Here is a 21,200-nt window from a genome sequence, read left to right on the forward strand (position 1 = left end):
CAATCTTCGTAATACAATCACATTTAGTAAATAATCACGACACATTGTTACTGATCGTACTAGCTATATATATATTACTGTTCTAAATAGCATAATATATTACTAAGGCAATCTTCGTAATACAATCACATTTAGTAAATAATCACGACACATTGTTACTGATCGTACTAGCTATACAGCCTTCTATTACTGTTCTAAATAGCATAATATGCTATTAAGGTAAGCTTCATAACACAACCACATTTAGTAAATAATCACTATACGTTATTACTAATATGAATATTAACATACGCACTGAATGATTTCAGAACTTTAGACGGCCACTGACAAATGTTACTTGATATTTTCAGAAGCTATTTTATTAAAGATACCAATCAAAACTTATAGCAAATGTTGAAACCTAGTTATGCCTACTTCGGCTTGGTGGTTTGAACGGTTAATTAGTTCGCACACTGGAAGAACGTTTTATATCTAAACTCAGAAAATGGTTTCCGTTTCTTTTAGGATAAGACGTGGATAGAACATAACCTGGTGACGTTGGTGGAGTTCGCTATTGCTATGATGAACCTTCTCGATCAGATTAACAGAGACTCTTTCCAGACGTTCCGGTTACGTGTGGGTAAGTAGACCGCTATAAAAATAAAAACCGAACTTTCCTGGTAGAAGGGTTCATTATCAATTGTAATTTTCTTAACTTTTTTTTCAACTCACCAAACAACTTTAACTAGGCTGAGGTCACTTTTATCAAGTTACTTATCGAAATTAATTTCTGTAATAACCAGCGAAAATAAATTTGTAAAGTATTATATATTTGATTCGCAGAAAAATGAATTAGAAGCTTCCATTAGCTGATTACCTTATAAAATAATTTAATATAGCGCAATAATAATTAGCATAATGTGCATCCTTATTCAAACTTAATATAGTGTTCTGTGTTTTCACTAGCTGGTTACCGTATATGATGTACTAATATAGTGCTTTGTTTTCCTACTGGCTGGTTACCTTATATAATGTACTAATATAGTGCTTTGTTTTCCTACTGGCTGGTTACCTTATATAATGTACTAATATAGTGCTTTGTTTTTCTACTGGCTGGTTACCTTATATAATATACTAATATAGTGCTTTGTTTTTCTACCGGCTGGTTACCTTATATAATATACTAATATAGTGCTTTGTTTTTCTACTGGCTGGTTACCTTATATAATGTACTAATATAGTGCTTTGTTTTCCTACTGGCTGGTTACCTTATATAATGTACTAATATAGTGCTTTGTTTTTCTACTGGCTGGTTACCAAAAGTTTTTATATAATTGTTTTTATATCAGGAATAAACCATGGACCAGTTATAGCTGGTGTAGTGGGTGCCCAGAAGCCGCAGTACGACATCTGGGGAAACACAGTCAACGTAGCCAGTAGGATGGACAGTTGTGGTGTCAATGGTCGGATCCAGGTAGGTGATAACGTCTCTTGTGTATGTCCGTGTAGGTGACGTCTATCATATGAATATGGTTAGCGGTGTACAGGTGGTTCATCTGCACATTTTTTAAAAGTATCCAGGGAGGTTATACCACATGTGTATTATCAATTTGGAATCAACTGCCATTGTTAAATGTGATAGAACACTATTTTTTGATAAACAAACGCTATAGAACACCGTAGCCGAGATTAGGTGTTTAAAATCAAGTCTTACGAATCCAATTATGACGAGTCCTTTAATTATTGATAAATTAATCCATAGAATCTTAAACTGAAACCTATACTTAGTGGTAAACTAATCCACAGAACCCTAAACCCAGACCTTTACTTATCAATTAAGTAGATGTGCAAGTTGACTAATTTTTTGAGCGAAATATTTCTTACCCAGCTCTGTCCTTAGTGAAAGCCCTACAGATACGTGAAAAACTACAAATAGAAGTGAACACTCAGTCCATAATGGGCTTTCTTTTTGAAGTTCTTGTAAAGCACTTTAAATGTCTTTCCTTAAACGTTTTTCAGGTTATTCTAATGAGACTCTTGAAAATGTGGAGAGCACGCACAAATTTGCTAAAACTTAGCAAAATTTCTACGAGGATTTTCAATAGCTTTCAATCTTGACGAAAATTGTTATAAAACGGGGGAAATGGATCGGAAGTGAGGAGGTGTAGCAATCGAGTCGAAAAACTTGGCAGAAATGGCGAAACAGTTGCGTCACTTCTTGTTCAAAGCATTCAATTTCACAATAGAGATGTGGTCAAGATTTCTACTGTCTGGATTTGGTACATATAATGCAATAAAATTAATAATAACCTTGAATTTTGCTTCTACATAAAGAAGTAATGAAATATCCTAAAAATATTTTAATGACGAAATATTTCTCTAATTCAGGCTTTATTATTATGGGAAACCAATCAAAATGCTGAAAATTTTACTTACAATCTTTGACTTGTGGAATTTTATTGTGATGTGAGTTTTGCTCAAACTCAACTTTTTACAATAGCTACTGCAGTAAATATAGGGTGAAGATGATCACTTGCCGATATCCACAAATTGAAGATGACAGTTAGTACATATTGAGTGCAGATGATCACTTGCCATGTACTAACTGATATTTTTACTCTGGCCTTAGGCCACCATTTTCTCTTAAATTTACTTTATGCTTGTTATCAGACACATTACTAACCACGAGTTAATTGTCTATCATTAATTATTAATTACTATCATTAACTGTTCTGAAACTTTGGTGTAGAGTAGTGTTTTTTTACAGAGATTTGATACTTCTATTTGCATTCTCTCAATGGCATCTTTGCTTAGTAATGAACCAAAATGTCACCCTCACAATTAAAGTGAAATATGTTTGTATGCACATGCGGCTGCTTAACTGATCTTATAAGCTTTATTCTAATATCTACTTTTCCCAGCTCTAAATGAGAGTATATCAATTATACATTTTAATACAATTGTAACATATTTAAAATACGATGAACATTTCTTGTAGACTAAAGGTTATCATAATCAAATCATTCAATACTCTATTAAGTTTATAGTAGCAAAACAAATTACTCAAACATACAAAATACAAAGTAACCAAGTACCAGATTTAAGATAAGAATACGTCACACAAGTATAATTTACAAAACTAGCATAAGTACAAAATAAAAGAATCTTAACACTTCTCGCTTCTAAATGCATAGTTAATTAATAACACCATATCTTAGAATTCTCTAATGCATAAACTGTTGGCATGTGGCTTCTGGAGCCACTCAAATAGTCCAGTAATATTTGATGGGCTACAGTGCATCTCTTCCAGACATGGTAGAGGCAGTTGACTCATGATAGGTCCATTTATCTGACAGCTGGGTAGCCCAAGACCTCAATGTTGATACATGGGACACTGGTCATTCTCCCAATTAGTTCTGTTTTCTCTTCCTCCTTTATGTTTGATTTCATATATATTATTTTCAATTTTTCACATAGATGAGAAACATTTTGTACTTATATTCACTGTCCTCCAGCTTTAATTGATGGAGGTACCTGCTGGTCCACTCGTTTTCTTGCTTATCTTCCTCGAGGAGAAATTCTTTACTGAATTTGGTCAGATACACATATTCCCATAAAGTGTAATAGGATTTCACAGCCAGTTATTTAATCACATAATCATTGATGAAGTGGAAACCCTCTATATCAGTGATGGTGCTCGTCTCTGGCAGTAATTTGTAATGTATGTACAACATTAGTTCAGATACCATTCTAACATTTAACACTTTGTTTGATAAAGGGGGACTCATAAAGCAATGTCTCCAGCTTGGATTCTCCTACTCTCCCTTGACCATCACTTTTCTTCTAACTATAAATGAGATCTCATGCTTTTGCCTTTTGCCTAACATTTTCTTATTGTATTCTATGTTGTTTACTGCCATTATCATTCGCTCCTTCTTTACTAGTCCTTTTTTCTCTATATTACCTTGTTATCAATTCTATCTGGACCTCACAAACATTTTCCCTAACAATTTTCAATATAGAATAACTTAAGGATTAACTATCCTCATCAACTGGACTGATTTACTTTACATTTTGTCTTCTATGCGACTTCAATTACCAAATGCTTTTTAATTTGGTCTCTACAAATCAATTAATTCTTCTCTCAGTTTTTTCTCAGTAGTTGAGGGCTACTAGCTTGTCGCATGATCAATATAAAAGTATGTTTACTAATATCATTTCCAAGCATAGCAATATCGATGTTGAATTAATCAACTTCCAATTACTAACCACTTTCTTTCACACTTTTCTATAAAACATTTCACATCTTGAGTGCATTCTGTAATAGTTAATCCTGATCTATCTGAGGGTAAATATTGAATATCTTTTAGTAAAGCCTTAAGTCCTGATATTTATACATTGGACCATAATTCTTTGAATAATTTGTTTAATTCATGTCACATTAATTCTTTTGTAGTTCGTACATTTATATCTAATCCTAAACTGTATACATAGTCTTACTTTTAAGGCTTGAAGGCAAACTTACATCTCAGGCCTTGTCCAGATGCAGAAAAATTCCTCATCAACTTTAAATAACTACCACTCTTTAATTTTTTATAATTCTTACTTGATAATCGAAATCGTGTACTTGTCGATTACGGTATATTATAGACAAGGTTAGTTCACCTGTAATGCTAAATATCCAAGAATCAGGTGTATGAATTCAGTGAAAATATACGACTGTAATATAATTATTCTCTTTTCACATATTTTATCCTGAATTCCTCCAAATATTTTGTAGTTACATAATAATAATACTGGTATTGAATATATTCCTGAATTCAGATCGCATACTCTGACTGGCTCTTCAATATATTTCAAAATATCGTTTTCAGTCGTCTCCAAGTGTGTTGACCACTAGAAATAGCAATAGAGAATTTTTCAGTCTTATTGTCATTGCAAAGGAATTATTTAACACTACTCGCAATGAAACTATTTTTATAATTAAAATACTATATGTATTGTTTTGAAGCGTATATGTATAAAACGTTTTAGGGTGTTTTCCCATCTGCTCATGTATAACACATGTAAATTTGATCAATATGTGTATTAATCACAAACTATAAGTGGGGTGGAAGTATCCTCTCATTTTCATCAGAGACTCTTTCTAATTTATAAGGTAAGAATTATCAACTCAGTTTTCTTTCAACTGCTACACTGAATGCTTGGACTAACCTGGCTTAGTCTGTTCTACAAATGTTAATTCTTAAAAATAATTCTGAATTCTTACATGAAGGATTAACATTTCAGCTCCTGCTCTATGAATCTCGTTCTGTTCTATTCTGACACGTGTTAATTCATTAATTATATTCAATAATGCGTTTGATACTTGTTTAATCTTCTGATTATGTACTTCTAATGTGTGTTTCAATGAACCCATTATGGTATCTTGTTTGCCTAATAAATGTATCATCTCATTTGATAATCGTCTCTGATCATCTACCTTTTTTGATTGGCTTTTTTAAATCACCGGTAGTTGTGTTACTAAATAAGAATTTTAAATTACTTTCTCCAGTGTTAATTATTCATCTCATTTCCCTACTTCTATCTAAAATAGGATTTAATTCCATTAAAGGCCACCTACTTCTTTATAGTATTTTCTAGTGAATTGTTTGTAGCTTTCTATTAGTTCTGTTTGTGTTATTTCTAATACTTTCATTATGGAAATTTAACTACTAGAAAAAGTGATTTTATCTTCATCCTTAAAATTTATTTTTGTTTTTTTTACAGTTAAGAGTTTTCTCAAAAGAATAAAGTTCTTCTCTTAGTCTTCTTAATAACTGAGCATACTTACAGAATGACATATCTTCAACAATTATACATTTATCACTCTATAAAATAATATTTCTTTTCAATACATACTATTTCTGCTTTGTTTTCCACTGGAACTATACTTACATCCTGTTCTGCTACAACAAATGCTATCAATACCACAGGGATGCTTGTTCTCCTAGTAAAGTTGTAAATATACATACTATTAGTTTATATTAATTAATTATATCATTTACTAATTACAGTTACTACACTCTATTAAATTGTTATGATGTGGTAGCCAATCCAACGAATAAAAAATGGTAAAAGAGTAGTTCAAGAGTTGACGGTTGGTGATGATGACTAACTAGCTGCCTTTTCTTTTGTGTTTCACTGCTAAATTAGGAAGGTCGAGCATAGATAGTCCTCGTGTAGCTTTGTGCAAAATTCAAAACAAACCAAAACATATCCTATTAAGTAATTTGACATATCATTAAGTGCTGTGCATACATCTTCAATTATCATATTATTTTTGCTCGTATCTTTTGAATTGATATTTTGTTATGGTGTGGCTGATAACATGTGGATCAACTATGGTCTGCCATGGCCTTCTACAAGATGGAGTATAGATCCAGAGCTGTTTATATATTGGTTATCACGACCTCAAGTTGTAGTCATGAGTTTATATGGTTGGTGTTGGCTGTGTTACATCTTTACTAGTGTCTGCCATTACTGACTTTGTACTTCTGTAATACTGGGTTTCGTTCCGTTATCTCCCAATACTATACAGTTTAAGATGTTTAGTGTATCGTTACGTATTGTTTCAAGCTTTGAGTAAATATTACAAGTATTTTTACTAAAAAATTGTCCTTGAATATATGGAGTCAGAGTGTTGACTGCTCCGAGTGCAAAGTGATGTTCATGTTAAGATTAAAAATACTTTTATTCATCTGAAAATTTGCATAATTATTATTTGCATAATTTCTAAAACCTCCTAAATAAATATCAAACGTTTCTTTCAGAAAAAAAAACTTTATCTGTTATTTTCTCTACCCTAGTACTGTTATATCCTTTTAGTATCAACCATGAACTTCCCCTGAAAGTTTCCTTTTCACATCTATTTCTTATGTTTAATTTCATGTTAGCAGCTGAAGTAGAAACCTGGCAATCATAAAGCAATGAATCACCACCCTGCCATTAAACTGTTTACGAAACACTGTAATACGACACACCGTCGGTAGCAAATAAGCTCGTGCAATGCAATTATCGGAACTTTTTTCACAGTTTATTTGAACACAGTGGGAGATGATTTATTGGCTTGTTTGTAATACAGTGGTTGCAACTAGAATAACCTAACGTAATAAACGTGCAAGAATACGTTTATGATATGGTTCTGTACAGAGTCCGCGATGATCCAGTAAAATTGGTAGGTATTTGAATGTTAATTATCCTCCTGGGGTGGTCAGAATTTAGCAACGGTATAGGTGTACAAACTATGTAAGTGCTTATAAATATGTTACTATTTACTCATAAATGCTTAATGTTTAATTATTTATCTTAAAACATAACCCAATAAATAAAAAAAATGTGTATAAAAACACATTTGTATATTTCTAATACTTACGATGTTACAGAATTTATTTGTATTTGTGTGTCATACTTGCTCAACGGTAGGGGAAGACAGATTAGTTTTTGTAGGTTTCAAATATAAAATACTGTACTGGTACACATAAAACCATTCTTATTTATCTGATTTTTTAACTAAGCAATACTTGAGTTTATAAAAATATAATTTCTGTTCAGAACAATGATTTACTCAACAGACTTCAGAACTACCAGTAAAATACAGTCTGTTCAGAGCAGTGACTTACTCAACAGACTTCAGAACTACCAGTAAAATACAGTCTGTTCAGAACAATGACTTACTCAACATACTTTAGAACTACCAGTAAAATACAGTCTGTTCAGAGCAGTGACTTACTCAACAGACTTCAGAACTACCAGTAAAATACAGTCTGTTCAGAGCAGTGACTTACTCAACAGACTTCAGAACTACCAGTAAAATACAGGTGTCCTTTTCAAGCCAATTCCAAACAACTGCAACATTTAAGTAGCTTGAAATGTGATCTTTCTGTTGGGTATAAACATGCATTTCAAAGAAGTAGGCGTGAGTAGAGAAGAGGTTTCATAAGAATGGAGTAGTGGGCGGGGGCTACCCTCATAGGTGGGGGGTTCTTCTTTTATATTCTAGCTTGTAAATGTCTGAAGTTTGAGTTTCTAATTCGTTAACCACTATAGACATTGTATTGTAGATATAATAAAATACAAACTGAGCAATAAGACATGTCATATTACACGCAAATAAACATTTAGCATATTGGCATTTTTGTAATATTTTCTTTCAAATTGAGAAATTAAAATATATATAAAACGTTAAAATTTGAATTATAAGCTACGTTGTGATGCCAATTGATAAAAAAGTTGTTTAATTAAATTTTTGAAAATGGCTCTCTAAAACGTTGTGACGTGCGCCCTTTGACCTGTACTTTGAGAGAAAGTTCACTAGTACCTGTACCCTGTTCTACAGTTTGACTTGCATTCACTGTAATGACTTTGGTGTCAATAACCACATCAACTTTGCTAAATGAAAGATCTACAATTTCATCATCTATGAGTCAATATGAAATTTTATCTGATAGTTAAGTTTAACTTTTTTATCTCTCTCCTCCTCTTACAGATTTGATGATTTAACTATATGCCATAACTTGTTATAATCATATGGCTGAGTTTCTTTCATATTTGTATTATGGATTTTTACGATATGGTTCTTGTATCTTAATAATTACTGGACTTGTTTGTTTTACTTTTCTAAAGAGACCTTTCCATAACTTCATTAATTTTTCTTTTACTCTGGCTTAATTTTAGATTTATCTTCCACAAGTTATCAAATACATGTCTCAATCTCTCTGGACATTCCTTGAAACTTGCGGTAAAAACTATGGCATCATCTAAGTAAAGAAACATTCAATGTCTTATAGTCCTAACAATACTATAAATCTATGAAATGTTGAAGAGTCATTACATAAAAGATGATATTATCAGTGTAGTTTTTACTTTATCTTCTTCTTCGAACTTGCATTGCCAATAGCTGTCTAACATCACTTAGATATTAAGTAATGGATCCTTGAAAGTTACTGAATTTATCTTTAAAGTCAATGCAGAGCCTTAAGTACCATATTTTTTTGGTAGCTAATACAACTGAAACTGCATAAAGACTACCTCAGTCCTCTATATAACTCCTTACACAAGCATGCAGGCTTTTAACTCTACCCTGTGTTTTTAAGTTACTCTGTAGGTCTCTATGCCGTAGAAATACTACTGTTTAACACTATTTTATGTTTTGCCTTGTTCACACAACAATTAGGATCACCATTTCCTAAAAATATATCTCTATATTCCTCTTGTGAATGCACTAGTCCTTAGGTATGTTTAATTTCTATATCTCCCAATGTTTAATCTAAACCTATTGTACTTTGTGCACACTTTTTATTATGTTTCTGTAATACAACTACTTTCCCTATACTGTTACATTTATTTACTTACTTCTACATGCTTAGGTAATATTACTTTATTCTTATTTATTTTGGAACCTTTATAGTCTCTTAGACTCTGTACTAACACGTGTAATAATGTATACATCTGAAGCTTCTACTTCTGTTGGTTCAGCTAATATTTATTAATTTTGCTTAAAGTCTTATACTTTAGCCTCAGTAACAACTTTATTTCTCTCAGGTATCTCTATAATTCTAATTAATCTTTCAGGCATACATTCGAACAAACCTCTCTTCTTGGGGTGCTCTGTTTCTTAATCTAGGTGTAGAGTCATCTGAACGTGTATGTATACTTATGCTTAGAGCTCTCTACTATTATTTTGCCTCTAAACACTCTACTATTATTTGTTGTTTTAGATCTGAATAGTGATTTTGCATTCCGTTTAACACTTACTTATACAACTACTATTTAGTGTGTTTCTTCTTACTTCCACTAGCTTTATCTCTCTTTTAACACTAAGATCTATTAACTATGTCATGTATTGTTACGAAGAGCATTAGTGTTGTTGCATTTCGACCTCTTATTCCTAGCCTTACTACTTTGTTTACTGCATATCTTTAGCATCTGACTACATGAGTGAGTCAACAAGAAGTTATCATAAGTTAGGACCTCCATTTCTATGCATAGCTTACTCTGGCAATGGATATTTCATTGTCACAATTTCTTTTAAAATCTTGCACTAATACACCATCTGTTTATAAGTCTATCTGCTTACAAATATAAAACGAATGCTTAAGTTTTAAATCTTTAGCTTCTACTTTATTACAATATTTTACTAAAATTTTAACTGGATTTCCTGTTAAAAGAGATTAAGATACTCTTCAAAATTTCTTTGTATGCTTGGAATTTTCTTTACCAAACATAAATTTAATTTAGCGGGAAGGCAGCCACCCACCTTCAACTTTTGCGCTACTCTTTTACCAACGAATAATGGGATTGACCGTCACATAATAACGCTCCCACGGCTGAAAGAGCGAGCATGTTTGGTGGGACGGGGACATACAATCACAGGACATGTGACATATAGTCTATGGTTAAAGCATTCTATTTGTGTCTGTTTTTTCCTAAAACAATATCTTGTAATCTGTCCTTGCAAACAAAATTTAAAACATTTAACATTTCTGTTAAATTCTGATATATTGCTCTCGTGCTTGGTATGTTGTTTGTCTTATTTATTTATATAGTTAATCTGGAAATGCAGGGCTCACACACTTGTTTTTCTCTAAGTTCTTTTTTCTTGTAGCCACTCTATTAAATCTAGCAGTGTTGCTCTTTAGATTAATGACTAAATATTTCCTATAATTTAATTTCAATGTATCTTGTATCATCAACTCATTTGGGTTTATGTTAACTAATCTTAACCTATCTACCTACAATTTATGTCCAAATATTCTAACAGCTTTGCCTCTTCCCTGTGTTAGCATGCTTGTTTGTTTAATTATTGTGTTAGGTGTGTCACCTCTTCTGTATTCAGTTAGTAGCAGGTTAACGTTTAGGATTATTCTTAATTCATTGTATACCCTAATATATATCTTAGCCTTTTCTAATATTTTCAACCTGTCAAGTCTGCTTTATAAAATTTGCTCATCCCCAGAAGCATATGGGAACAGGTGGAGCTGGTTGTTGCAACCTCTGAGCCTGTGTTAACTACTACTTATGTTCTTGCTTGTTCCCAATCTTCTGCCTTAATTTCCACTATAACTGTAGAAATATCTAATTTGTTACTTTTGTATTTTATTTCCACAATTACTATCTTATCTTAAACAATCTTCCTTTTTCTTCACAACCTGTCAATGGCTAATCTAAAATTCTGGAACCAATATGCTACATTACAATTAGTATTTGTTTATAAATTCTAAGAATACAGTCAGTAGCATTTACACACAGATCGCCAGTTCTAGAAAATGTGTGAGAAAAAGAAGGAATTAAGACGTTATGTATTAAGAATACATATAATATTTATCAGTTATTTGCTCAGTCACAATGCACCAGGTATTTTAAGCAATAATATTTCCATAGAAAAACAAATAACCTTCCAAACTCATTACTTAACAAAATTACTTAATATATAGCTAATATAAAAGATCCCTTACACGCAAGTTTCCATGTCTGTGGTGTAGAATTCGCTAGAAACTTCTCGTCACTGTCTTAGTCTTTTCTTGATGCTGAGTGATGAATGCTAAAATCTACCCAGCTTTTGGACAGAAATTGGTAGAGGTTATCTTGCGTAGTGGTATACAGCACTGGCTATCATTCATTTAGTAACCCAACTTGTGGTCACAGGTGTTATACAAGAGCCCTTTTTCTCCTGATTCCAGCAGCTTAGGGCTACTAAGGTCTGCAGTTCATGAATAGCCTTGAACATGAATGTTCATTTGCTACATGCTTATTGACGTGTTTACCCTGACCTCAGGTTACCATTTGTCTCATAAACTTACTCTAGGTTTGTTATCAGTCACATTACTAACCACTAGTTAATGACCTGTGGTTACTTTTTTAAAAGTTGGAGGTAAAGATTTCTGAGAGATTTGGTGCTTCTACAGGAAGTCATGCCTTAGAATATACATCTTTACTTAGTTATGCGCCTCTGCAATTAAAGTGAAATATATATTTATACACTCACGTGGTTTTTTTAACTGATCTTATAACCTTCTTCCTTATATCTACTATTTCCTAGCTTCACATGTGTGTGTGATGAGGGTTTTTCATAAAACTGCACTGAAATATTCTCACTATATACTTTTAGTCTCACTCCAAATAATATTATATTCTCTATATATACATATTATGAACTACTGACTTTCATTTCAGTACGTGTACTTGTTTAGCTGGTGTGTTTAGTAATTGATAGACAAATTCTATAGAATCCTTAATGTGATATGTTTAAATTTAGGTTATTGAATCACTAGTCTGTTATGTTTAGTAACTGGTAAAAAAAATGTCATAGAACCCTCAGCCTGATGCATTTATTAAGAAGTAAACAAATGTCATAGAACCGCTAGTCTTATACGTTTAATTATTGATAAATAAATCCTATAGGACTCCTAAGTCGAGATCATTGCTGCAAAAAAAAAAAAAAAAAAGATAAATAAATACTTGAAAATGTTTTTCGTTGTACAAAACTTGAAACTAGCTTTGATATACGGGAAGATCTGTTAGCTGAGTTCCTGCACGGATCTTAAAATATAACGCTCATAAATGGAAACATCGGCTCATATAGATACGTAGATCTTGAAAGTCGAGTTGCTCAAAACTTGAAAAAAAATGTGAAAAAAAAGAGAGAAATAATTTTTGATAAAATATTTAGGTTTGGTTTAAGAAACTCGTGAAAAATGATAATTTATGGTGAAGATGTGCTAGTGTAAGGTGGTTAAAAAATCTGAAGATTGTCTGTTTTCATACGAAAGAAGAACTTTCCTCCATCAAGTGGAAATCTAAGATGTGAATATATGTTCAGACAAACAGTTGTTGCATAAATACCATGATCTCGACGTTATTTTAAAAAAAGCTAAAAATATAATATTTCTAAAGTTTTATACTTTTATTCTCTTCTTTTAAACTCTTTCTTAGCGCCCAATGTTCAAAGTTAGATTTCTTTCTTTTATTTATAAGGTAACAGAAGAGACAGCGAATATTCTACTAGAGGCTGGCTACTTGTGTGAATGTAGAGGTTCAGTCTATGTAAAAGGGAAAGGTCACTTAACAACGTACTTCGTGAAAACACACTTGGACAAGTGCAGTGGAGATGTTTTAACTCGACTATGACAGCAGAGTAAAGAACTCTATCACGCAAATATATCTGCTCTCTATCATTCATTTTACATAAAGATATCGCATTGGGATTTTGTTTTGTCCTTGAAGATTAAGATATTTTTTAAGAGAAAGTATTCTGTTATTGAATATTTGATGAATAAAAGTTTCTGATATTTTGGCAATTCAGCGTATTGTGTTGTCTGCAGTGTGGAGTCTTTCCTTTTAAAACACATGTATGTATAGTAAACCTCTAATATTCACCAGTTCACACAGTAAACCTCTAATATCCACCAACTCACACCGAGTTAAACTTTTAACACCCACCATTTCACACAGAGTAAACTCCTGATGTCCACCAGTTCACACACATAGTAAATTCCTTATTTTCACTGGTTTACACATAGTAAACTCATAATATCTATCAATTTATACACAGCAAAACACCAATAACTTAAATTCTTTCAATAGTATATTTTCTAGAAATATTCAATTTTGCTATCATAGAATTTAATGATATTTTAATAAAGGCTTCGACATCCAATCATATTTTTAAACCGGCTACGTCACACCACCATGTGCTGTTTAATCATCTTCACATATATTAATATGTTTTCAACTAGTTTTTATGTTCCAAAACTAAAAGATTAATATTTTCTCATGTCATCAACAGTTGTATAAACTTGTTTCAATCAGTTTATCAGTTGTGTATACTTACATTATCAGTATTTATATTAGTATTTTTTCATGTCATCAACAGTTGTATAAACTGGTTTCAATCAGTTTATCAGTTGTATATACTTAAATTATCAGTATTTATATTAATATTTTCTCATATCATCAACAGTTGTATAAACTTGTTTCAATCAGTTTATCAGTTGTGTATACTTACATTATCAGTATTTATATTAATATTTTCTCACGTTATCAACAGTTGTATAAACTTGTTTCAATCAGTTTATCAGTTGTGTATACTTACATTATCAGTATTTATATTAATATTTTCTCACGTCATCAACAGTTGTATAAACTTGTTTCAATCAGTTTATCAGTTGTATATACTTACATTATCAGTATTTATATTAATATTTTCTCATGTCATCAACAGTGGTATAAACTTGTTTCAATCAGTTTATCAGTTGTGTATACTTACATTATCAGTATTTATATTAATATTTTGTCATGTCATCAACAGTGGTATAAACTTGTTTCAATCAGTTTATCAGTTGTGTATACTTACATTATCAGTATTTATATTAGTATTTTCTCACGTCATCAACAGTTGTATAAACTTGTTTCAATCAGTTTATCAGTTGTATATACTTACATTATCAGTATTTATATCAATATTTTCCTGCCCTCTTCTACTGATATAACCCAACCTCCTGATCATTTCTCGCCTCAGCCTTACCAATGCATTTTTGTTCTACCACTTTTATAGCCTTACCTTTGTCAATTCATCATCAAGTTTTCTTACTTACCCTTCATTTTCTCACAACATTATAACATTATTTTTTAATACATTGACGATATCAATCTTCAATGCATGTTCTTAAAAATGCATAACTCATGTATTAATCTGGGAAATTTAAGGCATAATAATTCGGTATTTAATTACTTTTTACTAAATACATATATTAAACAAACTTACCATAAACTATAAGTTGATATACAGTGACGTTTTCCATGTTTAAAATATATTTCGTTAGTTTCTCTGAGATTTGGATTCAATAACCATAATGTTAACTCTACATAGATACACTTACTGAAAAATTCTGTGCCGTTAGTCGAGACAAAAAAGAAGACAAGAATTAGAAATGTAAGCGTTCAATTGATATCTTTGATATTTGGATACTGTGAGAGTCGCCTACTGATGGTGAGAAAATAATAAAACGAATGGTCTTAGAAAAAGAATTATTTATGACAACTCATAGATATTGAAGGGATGAAATGATGTCAGGAGGATAGTGAAAGAGATTAATAATGACGAGATGAGTATAATAAAGGGAAAGGCACAATATGAGTTGAAGGTACACAATGGATGCGTTATGATGAGATGAGTATAATAAAAGGAAAGGCATAATATGAGATGAAGATACAGAATGGACGAGTTTTGACGAGACGGGAATATTAGAAGAGATTAATAAGGACGAGATGGGTATAATGAAAGGCATAATATGAGATGAAGATACAGAATGGATGAGTTTTGACGAGACGGGAATATTAGAAGAGATTAATAATGACGAGATGGGTATAATGAAAGGCACAGTATGAGATGAAGATACAGAATGGATGAGTTTTGACGAGACGGGAATATTAGAAGAGATTAATAATGACGAGATGGGTATAATGAAAGGCACAGTATGAGGTGAAGGTACAGAATGGATGACTTACGGTGATATAGGAATAGCAGAGGAGATGACAGATGACAATGTAGAAGCAACGTAACCGATGGTTTTGATTATGTGAAGGCAGTAGGCACCATAATTAAACGGTGGCGACATGTTACGATGGGTTTAAAGAAACAAGCATAACACAAGATAACGTAATAAAAAGAGAATAGGTTTTACACGGAACCTTCTAAAGTAAGGCTATCCTAATGCCCAATCTCTTGTGTGAATACGTTCTTCTGTTTTAATAAATAGAGTGAAACTGTCTTATCTTCTAATCTTCAATATGAACATATTCTTCTGTATAATAATCTACGCTGAAAGAGTCCTACTATAGATAGAGTAAAACTGTCTTATCTTCTAATCTTCAATATGAACATATTCTTCTGTATAATAATCTACGCTGAAAGAGTCCTACTATAAATATATTGAATCTGAGTTTTTGCATAATAACAACAGTCCTTTACATTTAGTGTCTTCTGAAGAGTAGCTTTGTGTAATAATATAAGATTTTATGTGACCATCATCGCTGGGAGGTAGCTGTGTAGTCTGATCTTCTTGCTCATCATCTTTGGGAGATGGTTGTGTAGTTTGATCTTGTTCATCATCCTGAGGTAGTTGCTGTGTAGTCTAACCTTCTTGCTCATCATTCTGGGGAGTTCGCTGTGTAGTTGGATCTTGTTCATCATCCTGAGGTAGTTGCTGTGTAGTCTGACCTTCTTGCTCATCATTCTGGGGAGTTCGCTGTGTAGTTGGATCTTGTTCATCATCCTGAGGTAGTTGCTGTGTAGTCTGATCTTCTTGCTCATCATTCTGGGGAGTTCGCTGTGTAGTTTGATCTTGTTCATCATCCTGAGGTAGTTGCTGTGTAGTCTGATCTTCTTGCTCATCATCCTGAGGAGATGGCTGGGTAGTTTGATATTGTTCATTATCCATGGTAGGTGGCTGTGTTGTCTGATCTTCTTGCTCATCATCCTGAGGAGATGGCTGTGTAGTTGGATCTTATTCATCACCCATGGTAGGTGGCTGTGTTGTCTGATCTTCTTGTTCATCGTTATTGCTCTCATCCTCTTTAAAAAATCATTTTTATTATTCTGTGTTTTTTGAATTTGGTTACTTGGAATTTGAAAAATTTTAGTAAACCTACATTCAGAAACATAAACATTCATAGAAATAGTTAGTAAAATCAGTAACTAATGGTGTCACTCGAATGAAGAAGAAAAGGTTATAGTAATCTGAATATAATGCAATGTCCGTCTTACAGTTCACTAAATATTTTATGTTATTTTTAGTTAACCTTTACATTAAAGCTCAGTCTGACTAATCGTCTTCACAGTTATTCTGTGAGACATCCACTAAATTCTATGCTTTATGTCTATCTGCAAAAACTATTGTTCTTTATAACCTTGTATGTCTGCTTTTACTGTGTTTTAAAGCTCACTTACCTGTCATATACTCCAAACCGTGCTTTATTTCCACCTATTTCTATTTCTATATGTTTCTATATGTTACGTGTAAAATGAAATTAACAAATATGAAACAAATATTCATGAATATACAGAGGTTGCGTACGTTAAATTAATATAATTTTGAAGCATCACCATGTTGCCATGCTCGATATCGTTACGGCCAGTGATGCTCTCTGTCTGACAGCCCTGCATCTGGACAATAGTCCTGCAGTGTAGTTTCCATTGGAAAATGTTGTCATAAGGATGTTATATGGAAACTACACTATTAATTCTTGGTTATTTTCCATAAGTATTTTAGTATATGAGGATGATGATTTTCTAGCGTCCGTTTCAATAATCAGATCGTACATAATTTTATAGTCGCTACATCTACGCAGTTGACTAGCCTATCTTTGTATGGAAAATATCTTGTATTCCGTTTCATTCTTGAGCTGCTTGAGACATGTGATGATTGAACAGATACGACATGGAGCAACTAATGTATATGCGATTTGTGTTGTTTTACCAGATGGAGATTCTTTTTGATTACGTTGCATATGGACAGTTTTTACCACTGACCTTTATGTTCGTGGAATATTAGCTGTTACAAGACACCCCATTTTATTTACCACGGCTGAGGTACGACTTGTTGCAGGTCTCTTTCTGAGTGGTAGTGGACCGAAGTTGATCCATACTCTTTTGGTTCCAAATGCCATTAAGTACAAGGGATATCCCCATCTTGAAAATTGTAAACCACAATTGGAGCAGATTTTTATAATTTGAGTTTAGGAATACGTTGTGTCAGAAAGGACTATTATATACCCTTAATCAAAGCAATTTTCTATGGTATTGAAGTAACCATAAAACGCCGAACAGTGTCAAAATGTAGTTCTGAGACACTCGCACTACCACGACTTTGTTATTGTCTGTGGTTGTCACGTGACTTGGTGCTAAACGCATTCAAGATCATTTAACCTTATGTATATTCAAATGTTATTGTTAGTAAGGTTCATTTTAACTTAGTAACATTACGTTTTCAATTATAATTGTTTCGTTTTACTCTAGAACATTCAGTTTACCTGGTTTATACTGGCAAGCGAAAGAACAGTCGTTGTTTTGGTGTTGCTTATAATCTTGGCTGCGGTCACGATAAACCACTTTGAAACTGCCTCTTTGGGAAGGTTCTCCGCTTGCCCAGTTTGTATACTCACCGAGAGGTGTATCATCCCCCCATTTGAGTTCTCCTCCACTTAGTCTTATATTAATCTAGACACAATTTGAGTTCCACGATGAGGATTCTTCTTTTTTTCCTCTATCATGCTATTTAAAAAAAATCTGCTTTGATGTCCTCTTTCAGCATTATGATCTCACCCCCTTTGTTATCACAGGTGCTTCGGGCACTATTCCAACCTTGCTCATCTTCGTGCAACATTCATCATCCAGACACCTTATGGCTATCAGCAAAAATAGAAATATTATATAAGTCATACGGTGCTCTAGTTTTTAAGTTAAAAGTACAAAGATATTATTAACATTTAGTTTAATAAAAAAATGCAGAACAGGGTTTAAAAAATGAATTCGTCACAATAGAGAGACTGTACTATTTCAAAATCTCCACGTTTAATAAAGCGTCAAAAGAGATAAGTTAACAAATATGTCTATAACGACAGAGATGCAACTTGATAATATGTTAACTTAATGGAAATATTAATGTAAACTCTTAAAATATCTTTACACAGCTTTGTCACTTTCTGTAGAGATCGTTTAAAACAATACTTCGATTTCACCAGTAAATAATAAAATCATTTAAAACAATACTTAAATTTCACCAGTAAAGAACAAAATCATTTCAAACAATACTTCGATTTCACTAGTAAAACATCATTTAAAACAATACTTCGATTTCACCATTAAAAAATCATTTAAAACAATACTTCGATTTCACCAGTAAAAAATCATTTAAAACAGTACTTCGTTTCACCTGTAAAAAATCATTTAAAACAATATTTCGATTTCACCAGTAAAGAATCGTTTAAAACAACACTTGGATTTCTCCAGTAAAGAATCGTTTTGTTACTTTGATTTTACCGGTAAAGTTAAGAAAATGAACAAGAACTTACAATCTTCGTCATCGCTTTCTGTCAAACACACTGTCACTGTATGCACACACGTCTGCAATCAAGCAATCCATATATTAGATCTGACTAACAACAAAGAAGAATGACATTAGAGTCAACATACTTGAAAGAAACTTTAAACGCACTACTTCATAATGAGAGAACCCAAACACTAAATCACTAGATAAGTACGTAAAGATTGAGGACATATGTTGTTTGTTTTTGAATTTTGCACAAAGTTACTCAAGGGCCTAATTTTGAAATGTTAGACTAGGATGAAGGCAAATGGTCAACACTAATCACTGCCAAATCAACGAATATTGAGATTGAGAGTAACATTATCCGCCCTGCTTTAAAGACGAGAAAATTTGGAGAGAAGATTCGAACCCACGACCCTCAGAGTATGAGTTGAGTACCCAAATCACCAGGCCACGACAGGCCGACAACACACCCGTTACCAGTGTAAGACCATAAAAACATGAAATTAAACCATTAAACATACTCTTCTTTAATTTCACTCAGAATTTCTTATTAATAAGAATGTAAATATTGAACAACAAGAAATAGCATACGTAATCACTAAACCCTAGCTAAAAATATAGTAACTAATACTTCATATGACAGACAACGGTGTAATATACCAAAGAAGATAAACTAGGAGTGAAAAAGAGACATTTTAACATTCATAGCCTACGAGTGACAGAGAAAAAGAAGTCTTTAAACATAATATGGAATTATCCGCAACAACGCTAAGTTTTATAAATAATAAACAAGATGTGTTTGTCTCGTGACACAATTTCCGTGCATAACGATTGATGTGGTGTGCAGCTCTCTCTTCGTACCCTCTGTCATGTCTCTTCAGAATGAAACAAAACCATCTAAAAAGTTTCGGACGCTGAGAAATCACCACCTGGTTGTCATTAAAGCCTAGTCAATTGTGGCTTAGAAAATACAGTTATCAAAGCTTTGGCTATTTTTGGACTCAAAAAGTGCGTATGTTCAAGCACGCATGGTTGATATAGGATCATCTACAATGTTCAAGAATGAATAATAAATCTATAGAAGACAGGATAATATATAATGTTCAAGGATGCATGATAAACCTATAGAAGATAAAATAATATATAATGTTTGAGAACGAATAATATACCTACAGAAGATAGGATAATATGTAATGTTCAGGAATGGATAATAAACCTATAGAAGATAATATATGAAGTTCAAGGAGAAATAGTAAACCTATAGAAGATAAGATAACATTTAAAGATGACGGATAAATAATAAATCTATAGACGATAAGATAACATATAAAGTTGAAGGATGCATGATAAACCTATAGAAGATAGGATAATATGTATAATGTTCAAGGATGCATGATAAACCTATAGAAGATAGGATAATATATGTAATGTTCAAGAATGCATGATAAACCTATAGAAGATAACATGATATATATAATGTTCAAGGATGCATGATAAACCTATAGAAAATAGGATAATGTATATAATGTTCAAGGATGCATGATAAATCTCAAATCCCACTATTCGCTCACACAATAGTATTCCAAAAGTTGGCAATAGATGTTGTTGGCTAGATACATGTCTTCCCGTAGGTGTTGTTGGCTAGCTACATGTCTTTCCATAGGTGTTGTTGGCTAGATACATGTCTTCCCGTAGGTGTTGTTGGCTAGCTACATGTCTTCCCATAGGTGTTGTTGGCTAGATACATGTCTTCCCATAGGTGTTGTTGGCTAGCTACATGTTTTCTCTCTAATAAATCAGTTAAAAATTAGAGTTGAATCTACGCAACTAATCCTTGTGTAACTTTGCGCAATTTCCGAAACAAATAAACAAATGATAGTAGAATTGTAATATATTGACGATCCATATAGATAACGGATTAGGTAGTGTGAGAGATTTTTTTCAATCACAGGTTTGTATCTATATTATTTATTTTCTGCGTCTTAGTCCCATAGTTTATATGTGTTTTAAGCATTCTGCTTCTAATGTGTTTCGGTGTCGGAGTATCCTCTGATATGTTTCAGTATCGGAGTATCCTCTGATGTGTTTCATTATTGGAATATCATTTAATGTTTCATCTACTTATATATCAGG

General features: G+C 32.5%; 2 protein-coding genes and 1 long non-coding RNA gene across 3 annotated transcripts; 1 reads left to right on the forward strand and 2 right to left on the reverse strand.

Moving 5' to 3' along the window:
• The first annotated feature begins 429 nt into the window (after positions 1-429).
• LOC106466182 (adenylate cyclase type 2-like) lies at positions 430-13,325 on the forward strand. The gene is made up of 3 exons (XM_013926425.2): positions 430-619; positions 1,329-1,453; positions 12,994-13,325. The coding sequence occupies exons 1-3, from the start codon at positions 559-561 to the stop codon at positions 13,144-13,146; spliced, it is 339 nt and encodes a 112-aa protein (XP_013781879.2). The 5' UTR covers positions 430-558; the 3' UTR covers positions 13,147-13,325.
• Positions 4,654-12,439, reverse strand: LOC111087459. Its single transcript, XR_002612136.1, has 3 exons — positions 11,475-12,439; positions 5,917-5,968; positions 4,654-4,875 (listed from the first exon to the last, which is right to left on the reverse strand). It is a non-coding gene; the product is annotated as an uncharacterized LOC111087459 (long non-coding RNA).
• Positions 13,326-15,989: 2,664 nt separating the features above from the next.
• LOC111087458 (putative surface protein SACOL0050) lies at positions 15,990-18,191 on the reverse strand. The gene is made up of 2 exons (XM_022394146.1): positions 18,049-18,191; positions 15,990-16,591 (listed from the first exon to the last, which is right to left on the reverse strand). The coding sequence occupies exon 2, from the start codon at positions 16,455-16,457 to the stop codon at positions 16,152-16,154; it is 306 nt and encodes a 101-aa protein (XP_022249854.1). The 5' UTR covers positions 16,458-16,591; positions 18,049-18,191; the 3' UTR covers positions 15,990-16,151.
• Between the last annotated feature and the right edge of the window lie 3,009 nt (positions 18,192-21,200).

This window comes from Limulus polyphemus, unplaced genomic scaffold, assembly GCF_000517525.1.
Source record: "Limulus polyphemus unplaced genomic scaffold, Limulus_polyphemus-2.1.2 Scaffold2181, whole genome shotgun sequence".
NCBI classification, from domain to species: domain Eukaryota; kingdom Metazoa; phylum Arthropoda; class Merostomata; order Xiphosura; family Limulidae; genus Limulus; species Limulus polyphemus.

Excerpts from the sequence above, each read along its gene's own strand:
- LOC106466182 (XM_013926425.2), top strand. The coding sequence starts at position 559 with ATGATGAACCTTCTCGATCAGATTAACAGAGACTCTTTCCAGACGTTC. Across the intron at positions 620-1,328 it reads GACGTTCCGGTTACGTGTGG|GAATAAACCATGGACCAGTT; the intron begins GTAAGTAGACCG and ends TTTTTATATCAG. Across the intron at positions 1,454-12,993 it reads GTGTCAATGGTCGGATCCAG|GTAACAGAAGAGACAGCGAA; the intron begins GTAGGTGATAAC and ends TTTATTTATAAG.
- LOC111087458 (XM_022394146.1), bottom strand. The coding sequence starts at position 16,457 with ATGGATAATGAACAATATCAAACTACCCAGCCATCTCCTCAGGATGAT.